The sequence below is a fragment of the Xiphophorus maculatus genome, chromosome 18 (genome assembly GCF_002775205.1).
Source record: "Xiphophorus maculatus strain JP 163 A chromosome 18, X_maculatus-5.0-male, whole genome shotgun sequence".
Taxonomy (NCBI): Eukaryota; Metazoa; Chordata; class Actinopteri; order Cyprinodontiformes; family Poeciliidae; genus Xiphophorus; species Xiphophorus maculatus.
Window position 1 is genome coordinate 25296047 of NC_036460.1, and position 13779 is coordinate 25309825.

General features: G+C 38.6%; 2 protein-coding genes across 2 annotated transcripts; both read left to right on the plus strand.

Annotated features, from left to right (window-relative positions):
* Positions 1 to 5148: 5148 nt before the first annotated feature.
* Positions 5149 to 8177, plus strand: LOC102220681 (extracellular calcium-sensing receptor-like). The gene is made up of 6 exons (XM_005800948.1): positions 5149 to 5351; positions 5468 to 5738; positions 5813 to 6616; positions 6711 to 6941; positions 7033 to 7156; positions 7279 to 8177. Exons 1-6 carry the CDS (start codon positions 5149 to 5151, stop codon positions 8175 to 8177), a joined length of 2532 nt encoding a protein of 843 aa, XP_005801005.1.
* Positions 8178 to 9459: 1282 nt separating this feature from the next.
* On the plus strand, positions 9460 to 12808 carry LOC102220943 (extracellular calcium-sensing receptor-like). The gene is made up of 8 exons (XM_023351718.1): positions 9460 to 9547; positions 9711 to 9855; positions 9981 to 10266; positions 10367 to 10904; positions 10983 to 11185; positions 11276 to 11476; positions 11595 to 11718; positions 11919 to 12808. Exons 1-8 carry the CDS (start codon positions 9460 to 9462, stop codon positions 12806 to 12808), a joined length of 2475 nt encoding a protein of 824 aa, XP_023207486.1.
* Positions 12809 to 13779: the final 971 nt, after the last annotated feature.

Sequence of the window (13779 nt, forward strand, 5' to 3'; positions counted from 1 at the left end):
ATCCCAAAGAGAAATTAATGTTGTTCTAACTCATACGAGTCACGCAACTTCAGTTGTTGTAAGATGGTGATGCTGTGGACATGAAGGATCTACGGTAGCAGTCAATCTTGCAACAAAGCTGAAGAGACCTCTGACTGAAGACCGTTGCTGTATGACGGATCATGACTGTCATGAACAAAAAAAAAAAAAAAAAATCCTTCCAGCTCCACAGTATCCAAAACCAGACAGAGACAGAGTTCTCCGAACATGCAATGGCTCAATAACATAGAAAAAGAAAAAAAGTTGAGCTACTCCAACATGCTGCCACTATTCTATACAGTAAATCTGTTATCTGTTGTATTATTATCATCAATTCTAGAAATCATCTGTTGGTGATGCTCTTGTTCAGCAGGGACAGGAAGAACATGGGGAACTGTCGATACAAAGATGGATGAAGCTGAATACAGAGCAGCCTTGGAAGAAAACACATTAGCAGCAGCACGACTTGCTACAGGGGCACAGGTTCACTTTTCAGCTGGGCAGAAATGTTGCATTTATGGCCAGAAATACATTAGTTAATATTAAAGAATGTTCACATGTTAGAATAGCCCAGCTAAAATCCAGACCTTAATGAAATTGTTTATCTTTCTTAAAACATGAAAACTGTTGTTCATAGATGCTATTAAGAGGAGTACACAAAATATGTTGTCTATTTTTGCAAAGAAGTTCACAACTTACAGAGAGACAAGAATTCGGAGATGCCATTTCAATAAAAAGAGGAAAACAACATGTATTAATAAGGGATGTCAAATGATCTGAGTAAAAAGTAAGTAAATGTTGATCAAATACTACAATAATACTAAAAAGATAGCTTTACTTGACAGCAGACCATGCAGTGATCATTCACTCACCTCTGCATACTGCATCCTGGAAGTGACTGATTTCAGCTAGTCATTATTTCATCACATGACTCATAGAAAATAAAATAATAGAACTTTAATCCCAGTATTATCATGTTCATCATTAAGAATGAAAAAAGAACAAAAAACACAGTGATGTCAAATCAAAACATGCTACAATTAAGCCTAAAACTATGCATTACCCTGAGAATTTAAATGTGAAATTAGTTATCATTTTCCCAAGTTTCTTTCTGTTAGAAAATCATACGTTAATCTCTCTTTTATAATTTTATTAAAACAAAATACATGCTGAGCATTATCTGAAGAAACAATGGGAAAATCTTTGTTTTGTAGAAAGTGTAAAAAGTGCTAATATGCACACTTTGTTGCTTATCAAAATACCAATAAAAGTGACTTCTACAAAAGTGCTTTTAATTAAAACTAAGATGATTAGTATAGGACAATCCAATAAGTCTCGCAATTGTGTCTAATATTCATACATTGTAATCTTTACACCTTAATCGACTAAATGCAAAATGAAATTTGCATGTTCCACTGAGAGTGGTCCGACAAGTTGCCTCCTACACCACAGACGCTTTAAGAAGACATCTTTGCATCCAACACGTACGCTACAGGCGAACCTCTGCAATGACAACATTCACATTTGGCTTCTTAACTCTCTGTACATGGATAATATCATCTGGCTCCTGGTCTGGCCTGGACCAGCCGCCCGAATTTCGCCAGGATGAACATTACCGAGAAAACGAAGCTTTAAGCATATCATGTAAATGTTCTGTCCTCCACGTCAGTAACAAAACAAAACCAACTTTGGCGTTTAAGGGGTAAGTACGGTAACTTGCAGGTAGAATTGCTGACTTTTCTCTTCACTTGCAGCTTGCCTGTTGACATGCACAACGATGTTAGCAATCTGAATACCCAGGTGTGTATTTTTCCACATATTTAGGTCCAATTTGGCAGTAATTTAATGAAATCCCCTGCAGGGAATCAGCTAAAACGAAGAAGGTCTTCACACTGCATTAGAAAACCCCTCCAAAGACAATTAGACAATCTCTTGAGAAGATAAGCAGGAGGATGGAGTTTAAGTTCATTTATTGTAATTATAAACAGAAATCCCTGCTGTGTGATTAAGGTTTTGATGTGCAATCACATTTCATGATGATGGAAAGATGGGAGACTGCTGCAGTACATGATTTTCACGTGAAAAGCAGAATGCCGGAGGTTATATAATAAAATGTTGTTTGTGATTTTAGATCTTCTCAAAGCGTTGTGGCCTTCCATGCGATTTTGGCTTTTGAGAGATGCGCAGTGTCCTTGTTATGCGTGCTCTATGATTCATGGTTGCACCTGTTGCACAATGTGAACGATACAGAGGAAAAGAGAGAAATGTGTAAATGTGAGGTTCTACAGTTTGAGGTGCATTTTCTCTCTGAGTCTGTCTGTCTTTTACATAAGATGGAGGTGAGTGCAACATCTACATTATTCTAAGATTAGAAAAATATCAATTCATGGTTTGACAAGTGACATGAAATTATACGCCTGATTAAATTAATGTAATGTGACATTGATTTCTCACCTTGATTATTTTTATTTTTTACTTTTTTGCAACTCTTTTCAGGCAAAAATCAGGTCAGAGCACACACTTAATGACAGAAATGTCTGTTGTTTTTCTCATCAGGTGAAAGCAGACATTCGGTGTACCCGAACCACCAGCTTTGTTCAACTGCATCATTGGAGAACTGTTTATAGTTTTAGCATTTTCAAGGAGGGTAATCCTAAAAACAACATTCTGCAGGATTCTAAGTGTGCAGACTTTAAAACTGGATTGCTGAAATGCCAAATCCTTCAATTGTGTGATGTAAGTAAGTAACTTGTCTGTTGCTGCAAAAACACAAAATCAAGTTTTTTCGACTAGATGCTAGTGCAAATAACCTTAGTACACTTCAAATCAGACAAAACTTACATACAAGAAACTCTTTTGGCAAGAAATAAGACCTTGTTTCAATTTTTTCCCCTTAATATTGATGAAAATGTTCTAGTTATAAGTTAAATAATCTGTTAGTAATATTTTTTGTCCATATGAAGGTATTATTGACTTAAGAGAAGCTCATATATCTTGCTGAAAAGTTTCTTGTAGTTTCTTGTTTTGTCTTATTTCAAGTGTACAAAAATATTTGCACTAGAAAATACATCAAAATACTTGGTAAGATTATGTGTTCATGCAGTGTGTGTATGAGAGACATTCTTATATTTCTATTCCAGATCTTTTTAACGTTATTTCCAACATCCTGCTCAAAAGAAGCATGCATGCTCCAAGAAGGTAATACTGTTTTTCCTCTAACTGGTCCTGTTAATAATATGCCATTTTCACTTTTCCTTGCATCTGCCTAACAATCTTGCAACTTTTTTCTGTTTTGCAGAAATGTTCAGCTTTCATGTTTGCACAAAAATATGGAACGTACATTCAGCCTGCAGCAGATGTGTCGGAAGATTTTTCCTGGCCACAGGCCTTTTGGTGCTAATCTACACAAACAGACTTAAAACAAACTCGGCTGCATCTGCTCCTAACAGCAACACCATGGTGGGGATGCTGTTCACCGCAGCAACGCGTTGTTCCTCTGACTGGTCCGTGACGGCTTTTCACCTCGTTTGTGTTCTAGCAAAAACTATTAATGTTTTAATTGTTTGCAGGGCTGTGCATTTGGTCCTGAAGAGATTTTTTAATTTACGCCTGAAGTCAATGCCCATACCTGTGACTGCGTTGATTTTTTTGATGACTTTTAGCGTTACTTTGCTAAATAGAAACTTGAGACACTGGTCTTCAGACGTCAGTATGGAGGGTAGAGTTGAATCAACACTAACACCACGAGCTGTTTTAGCACAGCTTGAGTTTCTGGCTTTTTTGTATTGTTTATTTGCCCTGCTTCCCTTCTTGCTTCAATTCATCCGCACTAAGCTGAACTGTTCACATGTCCTTCTTCATCTCCAGCTGGTGATGCACCCACAACACCTAAGAACACCGAGAAAGTATGTGCTTTTTGTAAGAATATACAGATTTATTTAATACTTAAGCCAATTTTCAGTTATTCTACTGAATCAATAAATATTGAAATTGAAATAATAAATTGATTTTTTTTCCCTTGTTTTGCTTTTTCTACAGTCTGGTCATTTTGTGTTTCATGCATTCACAGTGCTGTGAAAAAGAATTTCACTCCTCCTGTTTACTGGTGTTCTCATATTTTAGATTATCAACCATATTTTATGTTGGTATTTGGGTATTCTGAGCAAACTCAAAAAGCAGTTTTACAATTCTGATTTAATGAATAAGAGAAAAATAGATTTAGAATAAATTTAAGTTTGACCATCCCGAAGATAAACCTACCGGTGCGTAATCCAACTGAGCTTTATTAAGTTTTGCAAATGGTTATCTCATGAATAAGTTTGTCTCTCCACTCTAAGCTGGAAACACGGTGAGGTGGACCATCCTGTTCTTGGAGAAACCGGTTTCAGCTAGTTCAGAGAGACACCTCTACTCCTTATCTTTAAGTTTCTGTTTTATGACCACCCCCAACCCCGCTTTCAATAAAACCAGGCAGCTGCAGGGGGACAAGTTGGAGTTAAACGCACGGATGAGTTTCTTTAGATCTTGCTAGTCCTTTGATCCTGGAAATGTTCTTCAGGTAATAGAAGACTGACTTTGTAACTGTCTTTATGTGGCTCTGAAGGTTCAGGTTAGAGTCCATCACTACATCCTGATTTTGGGCCTGATCGCTAGTTTCTAGCTATAATAACTGAGCTGTGTGCTGACTCTAAGTATATTAAAAATATGAAGTGCTTTAGATATCTTTCATTAAGGCAACCCACAGTCACGATAAATTTAATATTGTTTATCCTTCACAATAAATTACATTTAAAATATAATCACATGAATATAATCCATGCTAAGCATCACAGTTGTAAACGTGTTAGGCATTTCTTTTCATTAAGAATATCTGCTGCAAAAATATAAAATTATGTCTGTCAAACTATCTTGATAAAAAATGGGATAACTGCACTTGTTTACAACAATGCAGAGTGTCAAACACTTGGATGTCGGGTTCTGTGTCAGTGATGCAAGGACAGTAGTGGAGGTCTTGTGAGAATTCCTGATGTGTGTTTTCCGCCTTGGGGACATTTCTCTCACTGTGGAAACAAACTATAAAGGTCAGCTCTCAGGTCAGTGGTGCTTGAGCAGAGAGGAGGGTGGTTTAGCATGGGTTTGATCATCATCCTCTTCCTTACTCTGCTTGCAAGAACAAAGCCAGAAAACCAGACATGCAAAGTGATCGAAAAGGCAGAATTAATGGAGTTTTCCAGAGACGGAGATCTGAATATTGCGGGAGTTTTCTCCATAACAAGTACAAGAACATTGGTAGATAACGACTACCAGGCAATTCCGTACTCTTACTGCAAAGGGTTAGTCAATGCTAAATATGGGAATTTTATGTTGTGTGAACTGCTGTTCTTACGCCGTTGTGATGACTGGTTAAATTCTCAATGTGTATGTGCGGCTCCTCATCCTGTGTTTGTAGATATAACCACAGAGAGCTGAAGTTTGCCAGAACAATGATTTTTACTGTGGAGGAGATCAACAGGGATCCTTCCCTCCTCCCTGGATTAAGGTTGGGTTACAAGGTGTACAATGGATGTGGGACCGAAAACCTGATCCGAGCAGCTATTGAAGCCATAAATGGAAATGATCCACTGGCCTGCGGCGGTCAGACGTTGGCTGTCTTAGGTCATTCATCCTCTGGTGTGAGTAACGACATAAACACCATTATCAGTGCAGTGTCTGTGCCACAGGTGAGAAGAATTGATCACATTTTCAATTGAAATGTAAACTTGTTGATTATTATTATTTTTTCTTTTCTTTCAAGATCAGTCACCTGTCTACGTGCGCTTGCTTAAGTGACAAAGCTCGATACCCAACGTTCTTCAGAACTGTACCAAGTGACAAATTTCAGATCACAGCTCTGGTGCAACTTATGAAATACTTCGACTGGCGATGGGTGGGAATAATTCATTCTGTCGGTACATACGCGGAAGAAGGTGCATCTGAATTTGTTAAAGAGGCACAAAAGGAAGGCGTATGTGTGGAATACACGATGGTTTACCTGGAAACATCCAGGTCAAGGTTAAGAACAATAATAGAGACTCTGAAGGAGTCCTCATCCAAGGTGGTGTTAATGTTTATGCCCCTGTCTTTCGCCAAAACATTTCTTTATCATATGGAGGAGTATAACATAACTGGAAAGCAGTGGGTTGGCAGTGAATCTTGGATCTCAGCTAAATACCTTGCTTCTACAGAGAGAAAGCACATTTTGCATGGGGCAATAGGCTATGCCATTCCTCAGGCATCCATACCAGGCCTTGGAGAATTCCTCCTTAGCTTGAAACCGTCTGATGAACCACACGGTGCTCTCATTAAAAATATCTGGGAGGAGTTTTTTGATTGCAGCTTCACCCCATCAAACACCTCCACGTTGTGTACCGGAGCAGAAGATCTGCGGACCGTCTTGAGTGACTACACAGACGTGGCAAAATTCAGAGAAGAAAATAATGTTTACACAGCTGTGTATTCTGTAGCATTTGCTCTGCATCTGCTTATGCAGTGTGAAAACGGCTTAAACCCTACAATGGGAAATCCGTGTCTGACCAAGGATGATGTCCAGCCTAAGTTAGTAAGTTTCAAGGACATATACTGATGAAGATCCTAATTCATTACATGTTTTGGAAGGGAGTGCTTGTGTAATTTGTAAAATTGTCTCTCTGAAGGTGTTTGATGCCCTAAAGCGTATAAACTTCACCACTAAAAATGGGGCCAGAGTTTTCTTTGATGAAAACGGTGACTCTATTGCCAAGTACGACCTTGTGAACTGGCAGATGAAAGAGGACGGTTCAGCAGACATATTCATCATTGGCCAGTTTGACAATTCCTCACCAGAGGGGAAGAAACTGAAACTAAAAGAATATGCAAAAATAGTTTGGGGCGGCTATAATAATGTGGTAACAATGCAAAACTTTGTCACGATACTGGATAATTTGAACATTTTTAATTTACTCTTAAGCTTCTTGCATCCTGTTTAAATGTAATCAGGTGGTGAGGTCTGTCTGCAGAGAACCGTGTCCACCAGGGACTCGAAAGGCAGTAAACAAGAACAAGCCTGTGTGCTGCTTTGATTGTTTTCAATGTTCTGAAGGAACAATTAGTAATAAGACAAGTGAGTGGGAACTTTAACAAGCGGCCTTTTAAAAAAAGAAAACAACAAACCTGTAAAACTATTTCTTGACATTGATTTTGGCACTATGCTTATGTTTCTCTGGAATGTATTATTTCTTGCAGATTCTCTCGACTGCTCTCCCTGTCCACCTGAAGTTTGGCCAAATGAGATGAGAGACAACTACGTTCCAAAACCCACCGAATACCTCTCCTACACAGAGCCCACAGGGACACTTCTTACTGGTTTTGGCACCTTAGGTGTATTTTTATCCCTTCTCATAATAACAATATTTTTTACTCATAAAGAGACCCCCATTGTAAGAGCAAACAACTCTGAGCTGAGCTTCCTGCTTCTGTTTTCACTGAAACTGTGTTTCCTCTGCTCACTGACCTTCATTGGTCGGCCCACTCAGTGGTCTTGTATGCTTCGACACACCGCATTCAGCATCACGTTCGTTCTCTGCATTTCGTGTGTCCTGGGAAAAACAATAGTGGTTCTGATGGCCTTCAGAGCGAGACGTCCAGGGAGCAATATGACAAAGTGGTTTGGACCCGTACAGCAAAGAGTCAGTGTTCTCATTTTGACTCTTGTTCAGGTTGTTATTTGTATAATTTGGCTAACAATTAACCCCCCTTTCCCAAAGAGGAACATGCAGTACTATAAAGACCGAATAATCTTGGAGTGCGCCCTAGGTTCAGCGATTGGATTCTGGGCGGTGCTGGCTTATATTGGAATCCTTGCTACCTTATGCTTTGTTTTTGCTTTTCTTGCTAGAAAACTACCAGACAGCTTCAATGAAGCCAAGCTAATCACATTTAGCATGTTGATATTCTGTGCCGTCTGGATCACCTTCATCCCAGCTTATTTCAGCTCTCCTGGAAAGTTTACTGTGGCTGTGGAGATATTTGCTATTCTGGCCTCTAGTTTTGGTTTGCTGTTTTGTATTTTTGCTCCAAAATGCTATATTATTCTACTGAGGCCAGAGCAAAACTCAAAAAAGCGAATAATGGGTAAGATGTAAAAACTTTCAGTTGTAATAGTCATAGATTTTTCTAAAACAAAGTGTCTTGATGCTGTAGAGTTATTCACAAATGTTACATATACTAATTTAAGTAGAACTGTTCAGAGTTGGTTCCTTTATATGTATTTAGTCTTTGCTTAAATACCAAGCATTGTCTTGTCCTTTGTATTTCTGTGTTTCCAGCTGTTGGTGTTCTTCATGTATGTTTTAATAAAGTTGGGGTTTTTCCCCCCCAAAAAACCCTTTCACAGATTTTATTGTTTTGGTTTTCAAATAGCTTTAATGAAATTCAAATTAAAAATTTCAACTTGAGCACCAAGCAAAGAAAATGAATGAACAGATAAAAGTGATTGATGCTTACATAATTATAACCCTTCTAGATTCTGCAGTTTAAATAATGCATGATAACCACAGTATTGAAGTATTCATCTATTATCTTCCAATTTGTTTTGATTCTGTATGAGCGCCTGATAGCGTTGTTAGCTCTAGCTAATGTAGAAAACAGTAAAGCACAAGCTGATCATCTTTGTTTTAACCACTATTTTGTGTACAACCGCACGGGAAGATTTTGAAGCAGTTTGCCTTAATCCAGGCGTTCTGTGGGCTTCAATCATCAGCCTCCACAAACGTGATGTCCAACGGTTCAAGTCCATTAAGTAGCACTTTATTTGACCGGGTGCGCATAAGACTGTCATAAACAATACATATCTGTCATGAACCTGAAGGAGTCTTTATGAATGTCTATGACTGTTGTCATGAAGTGTCATTTGGTAAATAATGACGCTTTTAATGCAAATGTGACCAGCAGGGGGGGGGGGGTCTTTTTAAACAAGATGCACCAGAACACAGAATAGTCCACAATATTTTATTTAAACAATTTCATTAAAACATTTCTTTTTAAAAACATGGCTTCGGGCCTACTACTCTGTCCCTGAAAAGAAAGGGATCAGATGAAATAAGGACAATTTAAATTATTCCCCAAAAAATAAATGAACAAACAAAACATGCAATGCAAAAGAAAACAAATTAGTAAATCAAAACAAAAGAAAGCAAACGCATTAGTAATTTCAATAATAAGCAAACAAACTGTAAAAGGAGAAAAAACAAGCACTTATTATATTTTATTTAAGAGAGTGAGCTATTTATAACGTGAATGATATTGAACTGAAGTCTGACTATGCACCTTTTCTGTTTGTCGTTTTCTTAAACTCCTTGATTATTAGCAGATTATGATTTTTGTTTAAATTACAGACCTATGACATTGTTTAATCAAACATGAGGGATGTTCCTGTCAGGAAAGCTTGATTTCAGAGATGATCGTCCAACTATCGGTTCAGAAATCGCCTCCCTGTTCTGCTACCCACCAATCTGTGACTTCTTCGCCTTGTGGGAAACAAATTAACCCTCAATGACGACACATTTTCCTACATCCATCAGACCTTAAGAACCACGTGTCGATCCAAGCCTGACAATGCAGCACAAACATGCAAAAAAGGGCTCTTGTGTATCTATGTGTTCTCTGCATGAACACAGGGTTTGGCTGTGAGCTCTTAGGTAATTTTGACATGCCAAGTTTGTTTAAAGAAGGTGAGATAATGATAGGGGGGATTTTCCCAGTTTTCAACAAGGATGTCAGCAACATTGCTACATTTGACGGGGAACCTCCTCCTCCTGTGATGTGTGCTCTGTAAGTTTGACTATTTCTGTTTGTTCATTCCTACATTATGAGATGATGACTGTCTTCTTTGCAGTAGCCTCCCATCCTTTTTGTAGCGTGTAAAAAATGGCCAAATATCTTTGCAGGTTTGACCTTCGGGCTTTTCGATGGGCACAAATGATGATATTTGCAATAGAAGAGATCAACACAGATCCTGCTCTCCTGCCTAACATCTCTCTGGGTTACAGGATTCTCAATTCCTGTTCGTCTCCTACAAATACTTTACGAGCTGCGCTAACGCTGGCAAGTAGTCAAAATGAAAAAGAAACAGCTTCTGGCTGTTCCCCAGCTGTATCTGCGGTAATCGCGGAGGCAGGATCTTCCCAGTCCCTGGCGGTCGCTGGAATTATTGGACCTTTTCAAGTCCCAGTCGTAAGAGATGAAACAGTTTCTGAATCTGTCCTCTATTGATGGAAATCACATTGACTTTCTAATACTGCACTAAAACTTATGTTTTGGGTCCTTTTCCTAGGTGAGTTACTTCTCAACATGTGCCTGTCTCAGTAACAGAGCTAAATATCCAACTTTTTTCCGAACAATTCCCAGCGACTACTTCCAGGCCAAAGCCTTGGCAGCTCTGGTCAAGCACTTTGGTTGGGAGTGGATTGGAGCCATACAGTCAGACAACGACTATGGACGAAACGGGGTTCTGGCTTTTAAAGAGGAAGTGAAAAAGTTTGGGATTTGCATTGCTTTTGTTGGGACAGTTCTGCGAACGTACCCTCAGGAAAAGATCCTGAAAGTTGTAGAAATGATCAAACAATCAACTGTCAAAGTCATCCTGGCTTTTACGCCTGAGGGTGACTTTTCTCCTTTGATGAGAGAGGTTGTGAAGCACAATATCACTGGAATACAGTGGCTTGCCAGTGAAGCATGGATAACAGCACCTCAACCTTCAACCCCGGAAATGTACCAAGCTTTCGGCGGAGCGTTGGGATTTGTTGTTCAGAAGATGAACATCCCAAATCTATATCCATTTCTTATGAATATTAACCCTTACAGAGATCCAAGTGAGCCTTTTGTGAAGGATTTTTGGGAGACAATGGTTGGCTGTAAACCTTCTTCAAATGTATCGGACACTGGTGCAGCTAAAATATGCGCAGGCAATGAGACGTTGATGGATCACACCCAGGATATGTTCTTCAATGTCTCACAGCTCAGAGTGACTTACAACGTGTACAAAGCTGTTTATGCTATTGCACATGCTCTTCACCAGCTGGTGTTCTGCCGACCAGCAGGAGAAAAAAATGTGAAGCCATGTTTGAATATATCTGAAATTCATCCAAAAGAGGTGAGCAATTCTGCAAATGAACTCCAGCAGGGCTTCCTGTTGCTAGGAAATGATTAAAAGTTTGAACATGACATTTTTTCTTCTACTAAGGTTACCCATCACCTGCAAAGAGTAAACTTCAGGAACCAGTTTGGAGACGATGTGTTTTTTGACGAGAACGGCAATCCGCCTGCTTCCTACGACGTCATTAACTGGCAGCTCAGAAACGGGCAGGTTGAGCATGTGACCCTGGGTCACTTTACATCCACTAAAAACGGAGAGTACAGACTAAGCATAGAGGAAGATAAAATAGTGTGGAGGACAGGACAAATGGTAAAAAAAATAAATAAAATGAAATCATAAATGCTTTTCACCGTTGAATAAATTGAAGAAAAAACATGTCTGCAATGATATTTTTCCTCCCCTTCAGGTCCCAACATCAGTGTGCTCAAATGCTTGTCCAGCAGGAACCAGGAAGGCTCAGATTAAGGGGCAACCAGTGTGTTGTTTTGATTGCATTCCATGTGCAGAAGGATCTATCACCAACTCAACAGGTAGACAGACATGATTTAAGTTTATATCTACTGCTAAAGCCAAACAATACAGCTGAGTATTGTGTGTTTTGTGCTAAACTATCTGTAATTTATTCCTTTTCTGACAAATAATTAACACTATAATATTGACTTTTCCCGTCATTGTAAAAGCCCGTGGAATATCACAAAATCTTTTTTTTTTTCATTTACAGGTGCAACAGAGTGCACAACCTGTCCACAGGAATATTGGTCCAATGAGAGAAAAGATGGATGCATTCCAAAGACAGTCGAGTTTCTGGCGTATCATGAGCCCATGGGAGTGGCGCTCACAGTCGTGGCCTTGCTAGGCGCCTCCCTGTCTCTGCTCACGATGATCGTTTTTATCCACTACAGGGAAACTCCTGTAATAAAAGCCAGCAACTCCGAGCTGAGCTTCTTCTTGCTGCTTTCTCTCTTCCTGTGCTTTCTCTGCCCTCTCACCTTCATCGGTAGGCCCACAGTCTGGACCTGCATGCTGCGCCACACCGCTTTCGGAGTGACATTCGCACTTTGCATTTCCTGCATTCTGGGAAAAACCATTGTGGTTGTAACTGCCTTTAAAGCCACACATCCCAGTAATAAAGTCGCAGTAAAGTTTGGTCCCACACAGCAAAGGATCATCGTTTGCTCCTGCACTTTAATCCAAGTAGTGATTTGCATATTGTGGCTGAAGTTAAATCCCCCTTTGCCAGATCGGGTTTTTAAATACAGCAACAAGAAGATCGTGTTGGAATGCAACACGGGGTCAGAGGTCGCTTTCTATGCAGTACTGGGATACATCGGGATTCTTTCAGTGATATGTCTAATCCTTGCATTTCTAGCAAGAAAACTGCCCGATAACTTTAACGAAGCCAAATGTATCACATTCAGCATGTTGATATTCTGCGCCGTCTGGATCACTTTTATCCCAGCGTATGTCAGCTCTCCTGGAAAGTTCACAGTAGCTGTGGAGATATTTGCAATCCTGTCATCGGCATTTGGTTTATTAATAAGTATTTTTGCACCTAAATGTTACATAATCTTAATAAAACCAGAGAAAAACACAAGGAAACATGTCATGGGGAAAAATTAATCAACTTTTAAGATGAAATTAGTTATTTTGGAAACATAACGTACATTGGCTCTATAGAGTCTAAAATAGCAGAATAAATAATGTTCATAGTGTATAGAAACATAATGATAAATGCTTAAGTGAGTGGTTATTCATGATACACTCTTTTGTAAATTAAATCAGATTGTTAATTATGTGTTAAAATTGACTAAACCCAATTTTACCTTTATGTAAAATCATATTGTCTGTATCTTCTTCCTGTCAGGTAACATTGCTTCTAACTGCACCACTGTGCAGCACTGATGCAGAAACATAAATGTGACACTGTTTCTTTTTTAAAACAGCTAAATAAGACTTACTTTTTTCTATCTAACTCACTTTAACTTAAAACATATGATAAATTACAACTTATTTTTAAAAAAAAATTACTTTAAAAAATCTTGCTATGTATAAACAAACTATTTCTCCACCAGAAAAAAAGATTTGTTAGATTTCTCATCCGTGTTGGTTATCTATAGTTGTGTGTTGCTTTGGGACGTTGAATACAGAAGTGATGTCAAAATGCCTCAAAATGAAGAATTCGTGTTCATCTCTTACAAATACAGACTTTAATTCCGTAGTTATTGTCCCCAAAACACTTATTTTTGTTTGTCACACGGTGGTTCTGTGAGGTTCCTCAATGACTGTTAAGATGTTAATTTAAAAATAAAAAATAAAATCTTATCAACTCTTTGTTATAGTGATCACCATGTAAAGTGTCTGAAAGTGAAAATAAAAATTTGCGTGATGTAAGATGATGATGTGTCTTTGTTCTGACCCAAAGCTAAAATATCCTCACTGTGTGAATTCTCCACTTTAATGAAAAAAGTATCTTCTCAGTGCATCATTAGACAAAGTAATGTAGTAGTACTTTTAGGAGGAAAAAGATTTACTTGTTTTCAGTTGTTTTTACAGCAGATTATGGTCACATTGTCACTGATTATAGATTGACA

Bases quoted from the DNA above. Each gene is read 5' to 3' on its own strand.
- LOC102220681 (XM_005800948.1), top strand. From the start codon at position 5,149: ATGGGTTTGATCATCATCCTCTTCCTTACTCTGCTTGCAAGAACAAAG. The intron at 5,352-5,467 runs GTTAGTCAATGC...CTGTGTTTGTAG, and splicing joins CCGTACTCTTACTGCAAAGG to ATATAACCACAGAGAGCTGA. The intron at 6,942-7,032 runs GTAACAATGCAA...AAATGTAATCAG, and splicing joins GGGGCGGCTATAATAATGTG to GTGGTGAGGTCTGTCTGCAG.
- LOC102220943 (XM_023351718.1), top strand. From the start codon at position 9,460: ATGTTCCTGTCAGGAAAGCTTGATTTCAGAGATGATCGTCCAACTATC. The intron at 10,905-10,982 runs GTGAGCCTTTTG...ACACTGGTGCAG, and splicing joins TAACCCTTACAGAGATCCAA to CTAAAATATGCGCAGGCAAT. The intron at 11,719-11,918 runs GTAGACAGACAT...CAGGTGCAACAG, and splicing joins ATCTATCACCAACTCAACAG to AGTGCACAACCTGTCCACAG.